This window comes from Perognathus longimembris, chromosome 1, assembly GCF_023159225.1.
Source record: "Perognathus longimembris pacificus isolate PPM17 chromosome 1, ASM2315922v1, whole genome shotgun sequence".
Lineage (NCBI taxonomy): Eukaryota > Metazoa > Chordata > Mammalia > Rodentia > Heteromyidae > Perognathus > Perognathus longimembris.
The window spans coordinates 48,391,907-48,405,889 of NC_063161.1; the positions used below are offsets into that span (position 1 = coordinate 48,391,907).

General features: G+C 48.0%; 1 protein-coding gene across 2 annotated transcripts in view; it reads right to left on the reverse strand.

Annotated features, from left to right (window-relative positions):
* Pde1b (phosphodiesterase 1B) overlaps nucleotides 1–12,049 on the reverse strand; it is a 32,035-nt gene extending 19,986 nt beyond the window's left edge. For both annotated transcript variants that reach the window (XM_048362853.1, XM_048362845.1), the window contains exons 1-2: nucleotides 11,921–12,049; nucleotides 11,671–11,794 (exon numbers count right to left, since the gene is read on the reverse strand). In XM_048362853.1, the coding sequence (XP_048218810.1) occupies nucleotides 11,671–11,750 (80 nt within the window). In that variant the 5' untranslated portion in view covers nucleotides 11,751–11,794; nucleotides 11,921–12,049. The remainder of the gene's footprint in view (nucleotides 1–11,670; nucleotides 11,795–11,920) is intronic.
* Between the last annotated feature and the right edge of the window lie 1,934 nt (nucleotides 12,050–13,983).

Sequence of the window (13,983 nt, forward strand, 5' to 3'; positions counted from 1 at the left end):
CAGAATCTCAGAAACTGAATGAAAACACCTATATCTAAAAGAAATAGGACATGAGTTAAAATCAGAAGAATTTGCCTACACTTTATGTGAAGTCACTCTGAACTTCTAATTTCCTTTGTCTAAAGTGGGTAAATTAATACTGCCTTTCCAGAGTGCTCACAAGGAACCAATGAAATGTTACATGAGAATATTCTGGGAACTATAAACTGATATGTGAATGCAAGGGATTATTATTTAGTTCAATCCTTTAATTAGTTCAGTAAATATTCATTGAGAATCCTCCATCAATAAAGTCCTATAGGTCTAGTCTTGAACCCGGGACCCAATTTTCCATGTAGGGCCCAAATGATACCAGGATTTATTTGTGGCAAAGCTCTGGTCACCCTGTCACTACAACTCCAGATGCCTAGGGCTCCTTTCTAGCTTCCTGTTCCTCACCAACCAAGGAAGCTGGGGACTGTGCAGAGCATGGAACTTCAGACCCAAGATCAATCAGCCCTTAATCTCACCTAAGCTCTCCTGTTTCCCTCACTCCAGTGGCTTTCCATGACAATACAAGCAGTCCCAATTCTGGCAGCTGGCTGGGCAGAGTGGCGGGGGTGGCTAGAGAGATAAAAATAACCCCCCTAGTGGCAAGACTGGAGTGCCATCCTGAGAGGCAGCAGGCCTCAGGTTGACATGGCAGCAGTAGTGAGAGATCTTTAGGCACTGGACTCAGGAGAGTGCTGGCAGGGAAGGATCAAAACCAGGAAAGTGGAGAGAGGGGAAGGAGAGGGGCAGCAGGTACTCAGAGGAAAGGAAGGGACAGGGAGAAAGACTGAGGAACAGAGGATGAGGTAGGGAGGGTGTCTGCTTCCTCCATACTGTGCCTGAAGGCAGTCTCACCGTACCCTACCCCCACCTCCTAACCAGAAACCGTTTCTAACAGGTGTTCCTAGCAACAGACCAACATGGCTCTGAGAAAGGGAGTAATCTAAGCGGTTTGATCCTTCAGCCAGATAAATAAGAACCCAGGTGTCCTAGCTGACAGTTCCAGGATGCAATGAGTCACCTCTCCCTCAGATTTCAGTCCTTGAGAAGTGAGGAATTAGGAGAGGAAGGCAACAATGTCAGAGGAAGGCAGATGGGAGAGGAGGCTCTCCGGACCCAATCCAAAAGAATTCTTTCTCCAGCTCATTTGTCCACCCTTCTCTCCCTCCCTGAGTTATTTAATTCTGCTCATTAACCACCTCCACATGGACCACCCCATAGCCCTCCTAAGCACATCCCAGCAGATGTTCCCAGCAGATGCCCTGCTACCAGGGGGCGAAACAGATGCTCAGTGCGGCCTGGGATAGGAAAGTAAATTGGAAGCTTGGCAAGGAAGGACTGCAGGTGCAAGGGGGCAGCACAGGATTCGAGTCTGACTCCAGCTCTGCTCTCCATCCTGCCCTCTATCTCTGGGCATCCTTTTTCTTTCCTGCCATGCTTCACCTGTCAGACTCAGAACCTGCAATACAAGCTTTAGTAAAGTAAGATGCCTAGGCCTCAACTTCCAGGCTCCAGAATTCATCCTTGCTAACTAAAATCAGTTCTTAGAGGAGGAGGAAGAGGATCGTCTTTCTTCTTTAATCAGAGAGAGAGGTCACATTCTAAACCTCCAAGAATTTCCCAAGTTCCCCTACATAGCTACCTCTAATCCACTTTACTATAATCAAAGCCACAGCCAACTCGATTGGCATTTCAAAGGGGAGCAAATGGGGAAAGAATGGAACAAGGGGAGAGAATGGAACAGACAGAGTTGTCTTTGGGGTAGGGCTAGAGCAGCCAGGAATGTCTAAATCTCCTGCTTTGTAGCAAAATAGTCAGGGTTAGGGAGTTCTTAGCAACACCTCTGGCACATGCGCGCTTAGTTTCCAAACAAGGTGGTCAACAGAGGAGAAAATGAGAGAGAAGGGGCCAAGCCAGATATGAAAAAACTGAAAAACAAGGGAGAAAGCCAAGGGCTGGGATTAAAAGGAGAAACTTCCTCACTCTCAAGTTCCTGCTTACCAGAGAGGGTCACCAAAAGCACCAGTGTGCTCCTGTATACACACACACACACACACACACACACACACACACACACTATCCAACAATCTACACTCTCTTCCCAGCCTAGACAGTGCCAGTACCAGCTGGTAGCCTAATCACCCCACTGCAGCCACTATAATTATTTGCAAATCTGACTTCTCACTGCAGCTGTGGAATCAACCCACCTGAGAGTGGGGGGCCCTAGCCAGGAGCTCCTCCTGAAGTCCCCTCTTTCCTAACTCAGCCCCCAGGCCCCAGGCCTCCCTGAATACACCCTGACCTTTTCCCCTTCCTCTTACAAAATCCCTATTATATCTCCCTCAGCACCTCTCCACCCGGTCTGGGATGCTGAAGGGGAATCCTAACTTGAGGCTTGCTTCCCAGATGGGGATAAACCCCACATCTGCAGCAGGAGCTGAGGGAACAGGAATAGTTGCAGGATGCAAGAGCACAGAGTATGAGCACCCAGGGACCACCTTTGCATTGAATGGATAACAACCCAGTATTCTCCTTTTCCCTGCTCAATCCCTTCCTTCCCCGTCAGTCCATTTATACTCCTTGCTGGGATTTTTCTCCCTGGGTCTCTTGGGCTGTCTTGTCTTCACCTCCCCCCGCCCCTTAGGAGACAATCTCATTATCTAACAACTTCCAGTCTCTCCAGTGTCTCACCTCCACTCCACCTGCTGCCCTGTTTTTGTCCCTCTTTCTTTGCGGCTGTCCAGAAGAGAGTTGGAAAATAGCTACTCAACTTCCCACACCTGAGAAAATCAGCCCCTTGAGATTCAAAGGCAATTACTGTGCTTCCTCCCTAGAGGAGAAGGGAGGATGAGGTCACTGGGCAGGCAGAAGAAAGGCCTTGAGGAAGACAGGAGTTGAAAGGAGACTCCTATGAAGGCCTCAAAGGGTGCCTGCAGCAAACTTTACCCTATGGCCTGGGGAGGGGATGGGGGGGTAGCTCAAGCAGGGACTGGTCTCAGAGATTTTCTGGCTCCTAGAAAAGAGTGAGGAGTAGGAGACCAAAGGTCAGAGCGACAGAGGAAATCAAAGGGATCAGTGATGGAGAGGAGAAATGGAACAAGAAAGAGGAGCAAAAAGAAACACAGGAAGGAAACAGAGCTTAAAAAGAAAAAAAGATGGCAGCAAAAGAGGAAAGAATGTATATGCTTGTATATGATTTTGGTACACTGGGTATTGTATATATGCCTACCTGATCTAGGGAAGGGAAAGAAAAACGAGGGTATAAGATATCACAAAAGGGGGCTGGGGATATGGCCTAGTGGCAAGAGAGCTTGCCTCGTATACATGAGGCCCTGGGTTCGATTCCCCAGCACCACATATACAGAAAATGGCCAGAAGTGGCGCTGTGGCTCAAGTGGCAGAGTGCTAGCCTTGAGCCAAAGGAAGCCAGGGACAGTGCTCAGGCCCTGAGTCCAAGGCCCAGGACTGGCCAAAAAATAAAAATAAATTTAAAAAATTTTTAAAAAAAGATATCACAAGAAATGTACTCACTTCCCTATTATGTAACTGTACCCCTTTTGCACAACACCTTGTCAACAAAATTTATTTAATTTAAAAAATAAAAATAAAGGGGCTGGGGATATGGCCTAGTGGCAAGAGTGCCTGCCTCGGATACACGAGGCCCTAGGTTCGATTCCCCAGCACCACATATACAGAAAACGGCCAGAAGCGGCGCTGTGGCTCAAGTGGCAGAGTGCTAGCCTTGAGCGGGAAGAAGCCAGGGACAGTGCTCAGGCCCTGAGTCCAAGCCCCAGGACTGGCCAAAAAATAAAAATAAAAAAAAATAAAAATAAAAATAAAAATAAAAATAAAAAAAGAGGAAAGAAGACAGGATACCTTCAAGGGTTAATAAAGAGAAAAGAAACCCAGGCACAGGTGACTCATGCCTGTAATCCTAGCTACTCAGAAGGCTGAGATCTGAGGATCGTGGTTCAAAGCCAGGCCCAGGCAAGAAAGTCCATGAGACTCCTATCTTCAAATTAACTACCAAAAAGCTAGAAATTGAACTGTAGCTCATATGGTAGAGCTCTAGACTTGAACAAGGACAGCACCCAGGCTATGGATTCAAGTCCCAGAACTGGCACAACAGAGAGAGAGAGAGAGAGAGAGAGAGAGAGAGAAATATTACAGACTAATCCTCCATAATTCCTTTATAGGGTCTCTCAAGACTTGTTTCAAGGTCTTTTTCTTTGTGGTTGGGGATACAGTTGGCAAAAAAAAAAGTAGGGGAAAGGAAATGTCTAAAGATGTGTAAGCTTCTTATCTGGTCTTTCAAATCTCACTATATCCTCAAACTCCTTCACCTTCCTCTGAGCTACTCAGGAGGGAGAAGCAGGCGGATCTTGAGTTCCAGGCCAACCTGGGAAAAGCTAGCAAGACTCTATCTTTAAAAATGAAATATAGGGGCTGGGGATATAGCCTAGTGGCAAGAGTGCCTGCCTCGGATACACGAGGCCCTAGGTTCGATTCCCCAGCACCACATATACAGAAAACGGCCAGAAGCGGCGCTGTGGCTCAAGTGGCAGAATGCTAGCCTTGAGCGGGAAGAAGCCAGGGACAGTGCTCAGGCCCTGAGTCCAAGGCCCAGGACTGGTCAAAAAAAAAAAAAAAAAAGAAATATAAACAAAAGGAGTGGGAATATGGCTCAAGTGATGGAGCAATTCCCTAGCATGGAACAAGTCCTGGGTTCAATACCCACAAGAAAAGTCCCCAGAAACAAAAGAGAAAGTGACAAAGGCACTCAAGTGTGGAATCTCCTGACATTTACCACCCTACCTCTAAGACTCCTGGACAAAATGAGTGATATTTGAATTCTAAAGGACTTATAGGGGAAATGGGAATGTTTTTAAGTAAGCTAGAGAGATAGGAAATATCAGATGGGAAAAGAGCATATGAAAAAACAGGGAGAAAGGTATAGTGGCATATGCCTGTAATCACAGCATTTTGGGATTGGCTTGGCAGAAGAATCATGAGTGCAAGGCCATCCTAGGCTATATGGCAAGACCCTATCTTCAAAAAAACAGATAGATAGATAGATAGATAGATAGATAGATAGACAGTCCAACCAGGAAGAAAGGACTCTATATGCCACTTGATGATAACCATTCATCAAGTCTTTCCATGTCATAACTCAAATACTAGGGATCTAACATATGAGGTAATTCATATTTCTTCCCCTTGAGTCCTTATCTCTTCCCCTCATTCGAGCCAATAGCCTCTCATTCATTCCCATTCTCCTGCCGCCTCACAAACCACATTCTCCTATGCTAAAAATCTCTAAACTCTCATTTACAGCCACTTTCCTATGGATAATATCAAACAAAAACTGAGAGTCTGAGGGATTATATATGGACTTCAGATCACACAACTAGTAATCAACAGCATGGAAATACAAACTCAAACTCCAGGCCCCCAATATTCCCTCTTTTATTCCCCTTCCATCACTCTTCCTTCCCAACTCCCTACAGCTACCTATTCTGGCTAGAGATGTGTAGAATTCTTCCTTTGGTTTGTATTTGATTTTGCCAGTCCCTAAACCACCTCTTCACCTTACTGCAGAAGTTCTCCACCCTCTACCATCTCAGAGATGCTACAGAGAGAGTCCTCATTCAAGCAAAGCTGCTGGAGGAAAAAAGAGATAGGACACATCTAATAAGAGAGGGGAGGAATAAAAAAAGCAAGCCAGAAAGGAGAGATTCCTTGAACAATAGTTGTAAATGAAGGAAGAGGGCTTATCTAGTAGACACAGACCCAAAAAATTACTCCCACCAAGGCCTAGGAAGAATGATGCTTCCTTTTCTCCAGAGGTTCAAGGAGCCATAATTTATCCTGCAATCTTTACCTTAGCTCCAAAATTATATGCAGAGAGAGGAAAAGAGCATCTTGATTTTCAAAACTGATAAGAGCCAGCTAGGCACCAGTGGTTCACACCTGTAGTCCTAGCTACTCAGGAGGCTGAGATCTGAGGATCACAGTTCAAAACCAGCCTGGGCAAGAAAGTCTATTCTTTTCTTATCTCCAATTAACTACCAAAATGGAAAAAGGAAAAAAAAATCCAGAAATGGAACTGTGGCTCAAGCACTAGTCTTGAGAAAAAAAAATGCAGGGACTGTGCCAAGGCCTTGAGATCAAGCCCCAGGACTAGAACCAATAAGGAGAAGGAGGGAGAGGAAGAGAAGGAGGAAGAGGAGGAGGAGAAGGAGGAGGAGGAGGAGGAGGAGGAGGAGGAGGAGGAGGAGGAGGAGGAGGAGGAGGAGGAAGAAGAAGAAGAGAGGGAAAAAAGAAAACTTGTAAGAGCCATAGAAGATCACTCCATGGAGCACATACAATATGAGAACATTTTGAAAGGGGCAAATATATGGTGTGTCCAGTTTGTGCCTTCAGCTTCCTTTTCCTGCCACCTGGATCTCCCAGGATTGTAAATAAATAAATATTTTTAAAAGATGATGTCACAAACAGATATACAAAGTCACACACATTATCCCATTGCTTATAAGCTAAAGTAAATGCATACCTCATCTCATACAGACCTAGGACAATTTCACGTATTTGGGTTAGTACGTACTTTCCAGTCCCATTTCTTATCACACATGCCACTTATAAACATAAAAACAAAAAGGTATCATTGGCAGCTCTGCCTCCGGCACTCACATCAACCTTCAGGGAGACAAACGGATACATATAGCAGACATTCACAATTTCAGCCTGATGTATCTCATTCACACAATTTAAATATCATAGCTTCTATATCCTTTCTATAGCTTATTTAGTTCCAGGCTCTGTCCTGAGGCTCCCAAACCCCAGGCCTTTTAAACCTTGTCAGCTTAAATAATAAAAATCATCTCCCAAAAGGGGAGGGGGAGGGGAGAATGAGGGACAAGGTAACAAACAGTACAAGAAATGTATCCAATGCCTAATGTATGAAACTGTAACCTCTCTGTAGTTCAGTTTGATAATAAAAATATATCAAAAAAAATCATCTCCCTTTCCTACCTACCTCTCCTGCATGGAGGTATATAGATACGCAGCACAAAATCAGAGACAGAGCTGAGCTTCGTGGCATATTCATGTATATTTATTCATCCATTTGTTCATATCTTTAACAGTATTTATTGAGTGCCTATTATGTTCAAAGAGACACCATAAACTCAAATGAAACAAAGATAAGCAAAAAAGCACCCCCATCTGAGTCTTCTTCTCTAATCTCAGCTGTTATGACCTTAAACTGTAGCATAGGACATTGAGCCAGGGCCTTTGGAATTCGGGGGTGAGGGGAGAGAGAATATGTCTACACTGTCCCACAACAAAGATGGGAAACATACATTCTATCTCTAAAATTCCAAGGGGAACTGGAACAGGGAGCAATGTTTGCACTGTCCTGGGAGAGAGAATTCATATGCATTTCCTGCGTATGTAAACCTCCCACCCACAGTAGAGAAAAAAAATCAGGCTTAAATCCACATTGGTAGAATTGTCTCTCTTGGGTAGGTGTAAGTAGCAAAATGAGGACCTCACTGGACAGGAGTGAGCCAGATTCCAAGCCCCAGGGACTAAGGTTATTGTGTCTACCATTGCATCCCTAGCTCCCAGCACACAGTCTAGTCCATGGGCATCCATTCACCCTGCTGTTGGATGAATGAATATGCTGAGGCGGGAAAACCATCCCTGTCTGCATTTTTTTTTCTTGATTCACAAAAAGAAACCCAGAAAACTCTTACTTCTACATTTTCTCCCGACAGTCCTCAAACGTCTCAGAGAATGGACAGCCACATCAAATCCTTCATCTCAGGTTTAGAGAGGCTAAAAATCATCTTGTCTAGCCCATCCTTTCCAGACTGCCTTTCACATGCTTCAGTTTGTAGGGTTGCTTGATTAGAAGAAATTTTCCTGCTAGCCAGAGATAAAAATCCCACAGTTGGGGCTAGGAATATGACCTAGTGGTAGAGTGCTTGCCTGACATACATGAAGCCCTGGGTTCAATTCCTCAGCACCACATATATAGAAAATAAGCCAGAAGTGGTGCTGTGGCTCAAGTGGTAGAGTGCTAGTCTTGAGCAAAAAGAAGCCAACGACAGTGCTCAGGCCCTGAGTTCAAGCCCCAGGACTGGAAAAAAAAACTCCCACAGTTGGATACTTTTTTTACTTCATATCCACCAGATTTTCAACTTATTCTTGACAGGGTTCTAATGTGGGAAACAAAATTCCTACATGTTTTTCCCAACAAGAGACTGTCCTGCACAATTATATTGTTGGGGACCTTTTGTCCAGAAGCAAAAACACTGTAAAGAAGCCAGCTGCCGGGCTGGGGATATAGCCTAGTGGCAAGAGTGCCTGCCTCGGATACACGAGGCCCTAGGTTCGATTCCCCAGCACCACATATACAGAAAACGGCCAGAAGCGGCGCTGTGGCTCAAGTGGCAGAGTGCTAGCCTTGAGCGGGAAGAAGCCAGGGACAGTGCTCAGGCCCTGAGTCCAAGGCCCAGGACTGGCCAAAAAAAAAAAAAAAGAAGCCAGCTGCCAGTGGCTTACACCTGTAATCCTAGCTACTTAGGAGGCTGGGGTTGGGGGGGGTCATGGTTTGAAGCCAGCCACAGCATACACAAGATCCCTCCTCACCCAACAGCTGGGAAATGCTGAGCCAGTGTTGATGCACATCTGTCATTCTTGTTATGTGGGAGATGGAGGTCAAGAGGAGCACAGTTTCAGCAGAAAAGTCCACAAGACTGCATCTTGTTGGAGGAAGCTGAGTGCGGTTGTGTGTGCCTGTCATCTCAGCTACAATGGGAAACCTAATAAAGGAGGATCATGGCCCAGGAACATGCCTGGGCAGAATATGAGACCCTATCTCAAAAATAACAAGTGCAATAAAAAAAGGGGGGGCTGGAGGCATGGCTCACTGGGAGAGCACTTGCCTAACAAACATAAGCCCCTGAATTTAAACCCTTGTACCAAAAAACAAACAAAACTCCTAAAGAGTCTAGATGTCCTACATTAGGGGGAGTAGGATGGGTTGAGTAAGAGAACCAAGAAAGCTACATAGAGATAGATATAGACTCCTATTCGGTATTCAATCCAGAAATGATTATTTCTACCTCCTTATTTCCAGACTAACAACCTCTTTTACCCTAGGTCATGAGGAGAAGGAAAAGCTCTATTCCCATTTAAAGGAATTCCTCCTTACTCACCTCTTTAGAAACAATCTGGCCCCAGAGAACTGAGAACTTCTGCTCAGCAAAAACCCTATAAAGCCTTTACTTGCCCTTCAACTGATCGTCCAAACTTCCCTAATATTCAAAAAGGCCATATCCAAAAAGCCATTAACTTGGGATCTTTCTCTGCTTTGAGAAAATGAGTGAGAGTCTACCTTTGGAGAAGAATGAATAATCGGGAAACAATATTTTCTGGGTAAATCATTGTATTTAAATTGCTACACTCCTAAGAACCAGATTATTAGAGTGAAGGCCAGAATAATCTAATTAATAATTTATAATCCTTGCCCACTAGGAAAGGCCACTCCCACTGAGGCACCCCTGAAGGTGTCACTGCCTCTACTTCTCTCCCCAGAGTTCAAGAATCCTTCTAGGGGGGCTGGGGATATAGCCTAGTGGCAAGAGTGCCTGCCTCGGATACACGAGGCCCTAGGTTCGATTCCCCAGCACCACATATACAGAAAACGGCCAGAAGCGGCGCTGTGGCTCAAGTGGCGGAGTGCTAGCCTTGAGCAGGAAGAAGCCAGGGACAGTGCTCAGGCCCTGAGTCCAAGGCCCAGGACTGGCCAAAAAAAAAAAAAAAAAAAAAAAAGAATCCTTCTAGGATCCTCTGTTCTCACCGCTGAGCACTTATCACACAGTAAAAGGAGAAACAGCAATTCACAATTCACCTTTCAGGAAAGACTTTTGGTTAGAAAGATGGAAACCCCACTCTTCTACAGAGCCCTGGCTACCTGGACCAGAGGCCAGGTGAGTGTGGAGCAGCCACTAGTGCTGTGGGAAGACATCCTGAGACACTTCTAATTTCCCAGTGTTGAGATCCTGAGGCTTATTTATCCCTGGCTTTTCATCCACTTCCTTCCCTGCTTACCTTTCTTCCTCAGCTTAGTTACCATTAGCAGAGCATCATTTTCTATCAAGACTCACCCAACAAAAATCAATTCCCTCCACTTTTCCCATTTCTTCATCCCAGAACTCATTCCAAGGCTGCGCTTCATAGAGCCCCAGCAAATTGCATTGGCCCAGAGGCAGCAATGGAGAGGGACAGAAGGGGAGCACATTTGGATTCCAAGCCTTGTTGCCCACTATGCTTCATTCTCCCTAAGGCCTCCTAAGCAGTCAGATCAGACGCACCTGCCTGCTATAAAGGCACAACCCGACCACCGCAGGTAATGTGCTCAAAGAACATCACCTCTGTCTGCATCTGCCCATCCCCTACCTCCTTCTCTCTCCTTATCAGACCCAGAAAATGGACAGGGGGTACTGGGAAGGAACAGACTTCGAAGACTGTGATTACTGTTTCCTCACTAAGCATCTGTGCTCTCCTATCTATTATAGTCTCTTTCTTGGGGCTTCAGGGAATCATCTTAGGAAGAGGGACAATTTCCCTTCTTCTCTCATTTAAGAATCAACAGACTGCGGAGACTGCCCGATGGCAGCTGGCTGGAAGGTAAACATGTTACATGGCTTGTCTTTGACCCAATCCTGTCCTCTTCCAAGGGGCAGAAAGAAAAGTTCTTTTCCTCCCCACACTGGTGCATGGGACACACAAGTCCCTCTTTCCCCCCTTTATTCCTCCCCATATCCCTGCTGCTCCAGCAATGATAAGAAATGATGCCTCAATGTGCTTGGATATCCCAAATAGAAACCAAAAGGCTTTGATTAAGCCTTTGCTTAATTTGCTCCTGTCAGTCAATCTTGCTTCACTACCACCCCCTCTTCCAGCTCCCAGTTGGGGCATTCACCCCCTCCTCCAGATTCCAGGTGTAGCATTAATATGCAGACCAGGCTCCCAAGACTAGAGGAGGTGCTGAAGTATGGGGTACCCCCCACCCCCACTGCCTGTAGGCTGCAGGAGGCCAAAACTAGGGATCCCTATTGATATGCCTATGACCTACAGGTTGGCACAAGAAACCCAGGACCCCAGGCATGAGACCTGCAGCGGTGTGCAATCACTCTGGACACCTCCATGACCCAGGGACACACGTGCACACGCATGTGTTGTGTCTCACATCTGCACAACCCTGTACAGGGATCCGTGTGAGTCAGCCTGGCACCTCCTGAATGCTGCCCAGTCTGCAGCCCTGCCACACCGCTGCGTGTGTCACCCCAAGGTCCACAGACACAGGCACAAGCTCAGCTTTGCAACTCCTAAGCCGGCTCTACCTGCCACCAGCCGGCTCTGCACATGCCTCACGCATGTGGCCTGGACACGTCAGGGCCGTATTTCCTCGCACCTGCTAACATGTGTGTCCGAAAGAATCTACCAGCTGGGCTCTAGGTACCCTCCCAACACACACACACACACACACACACACACACACACGCACGCACTCCAGCTCCCCCATCCCCATTTATCACACCCCCCCCCCCCCCCACACCAGCGACTCACAGAGTCCGCAGTTTAATCCACATTTTCTTGCTGGGGGCTGACTTCAGCTCCAGGGGTGACGGGCAATCGGACTCCAGCATCTCTGGAGGACTGCGGGGGGGACAGCTCCATGCTCAGCCACCGTCTAGGGAGAGAGAGAGGGGATACAATCCCTCAGCTCAGCCCCATTCCGTCCCTTCACCCGGAGACCCTCGTCCCGAGGCCCCCCCCCCCCCACCCATATCCACCATCCAAGCCAGGCCATTCCCACCTGCGGCTGGCGTGCACCAGCCAGGCCGGTGTCTCTAGGCTCGGCCCAAGCTGGCAGAGCGTCCGTTGCTGCGGTTCCTCCTCTCGCACCGCCTGGCTGAGCTCCGGGTTCCCTCCGGTTCCCAGCTCTCCGCCCGCCGCCGCTGCCACCGCCGCCGCCGCTGCCACCGCCGCCGCCGCCGCGCGCGCGCTGCCAGAGCCGCCTCCTCGCCTCTCTCCGCGCCCCGCTCTCCTCCTCCTCCGCCGCCGCCGCCGGCCGGGCCCCCCTCCCTCTGCTCCCTCCCCTCTCCTCGGCCCGCCCGCTCCGCTCGGCTGTCTCTCACTCGGCGCTGCCACTCCTCCTCCTCCCGCAGGAACGATTGGAAGCCGGGTTGGGGGGCACCCTCAGACGGGGAGCTCCCAAGGGCGAGCGCGCGCCCCCCCGGCGCCCACGGCCCCCGGGGGATGGCTGTGTGCGCCCTGCGCGCGGGCGGGCGCGGGGGAAGTGGGGAGGGGGGAGGGCGTGTTTACTGCGAGTGCCAGGGCAGGGGGCGGGCAGGACTCCGTGGGGGTGGGGGCGGGGCGGGTGGGTGTCTGGGCGCCTTGGGTGTTTGGAGTTTCTGTCAAGGTGCGTAGTGCCTAGGTTCGTGCGTCCACCTGTGCCTGGCAGCCTGTGTGGGTCCCCGGGTGGGAGGGAGGGGAAAGAGTCTTTATGTCTCCCACCCCCCGGAGCACCATCTGGGTGACCCCAGCCAGGCCAAAACCCACTGGGGATCATGACCTGCAAGGAGCCCGCTGCAAGTTTGTGCAGACACTTTAGAGCTTGGATCTCTCCAGCCCCACCTCCAACCCCCACCGGTCTCCATCGCCGAGGCCTACCCTACAAGGCTAGGGTGCCTCTTGACACCCGATTGGCCCGTGGGAATTTCTCTCGAGTTTAAAGCTCTTCAGTGCAGGTCGCCCTACTTCCTTCCTCGCTATCCAGTAACTGCACCCAGCCGGGAAATCATTCCTGATAGCTCTCTTCCACCCTGCCTGCAGCCATTCCAGGTCGGTTCCTCTTATTCTGTCTTCAGAGAAAGAAATCTAAGGGCTAATGGCCCAGCACAGCACACACTAGCTACTACATAAACATTTGTGCAATGAGGGGATGGAATTTGAACTCAAGACCATGTGACAGGAAGAAACCTCTTTCAGTTCAGGCTCTTCTTGTCCCTACCTAGGATCCCCAGTAACCACTTCTATTTCTCTGTTCTATGCAAGTAGAAATGGAGATGAGCTCACTAATTACCGGATTTAATACCAGACATGAATCCAGGATCTCTGGATGTGAATTTTCATTCCAAGAATTCTTCAGAAGTGGCAAATGCCTGTAATCCCAGCACTCAGGAGGTAGAGACAGGAAGATTTCAAGTTGGAGGCCAGTTTGGTTACATAGCAAGACTGTCTCAGAGACAGAGAAATAGACACACAAACGACAAAGAAGAACACTTTGGAGGTTGGAAGAAAGGGGGAGCAGGAGAAATTATTCTAAATATCAGGTGGAGTCTCTCCCTTCCCCCAAATAAAGGAAAGGAAAACAGAAAGGAAGTGGTAAACTGGAAAAGTGGATGGACTGTCACAGCAGAGAGACCCCTGGTGTAAAAGAATTGCCAGCTTAGTCAGGGCTTCAGATCTGGCAGCTCCTGAAGCAGCTCCCAGGAAGTACAGGCAGACAGATATGGCAGTCAACGGTGAAGCAAAAAACCAGGAAGAGCACCAGGACTTCCCCCACTGTCCATTTAATTTCAGCACACATGACTGTCCCTTCTTAGCTAGAGGAGCAGTCCCAGCCCAGAAATAACTGCACCTGAGACCCTGGTCACATCCATACATAAGGCAGTTATCAAAACTCGAGAGTGATGGGAGAAAACACTGGAAGGGGTGATATTGATCAAGATGCATTATACTTATCAAATGATTTGCAGAAGTGAAGCCCCTTTGTACAACTACTTAAAAACTACATATGAATATATATCAATATTTATATCGATATATATCCAGAGAGAGAAAGAGAGAGAGAGAGAGAGAGAGAGATCAGTTACA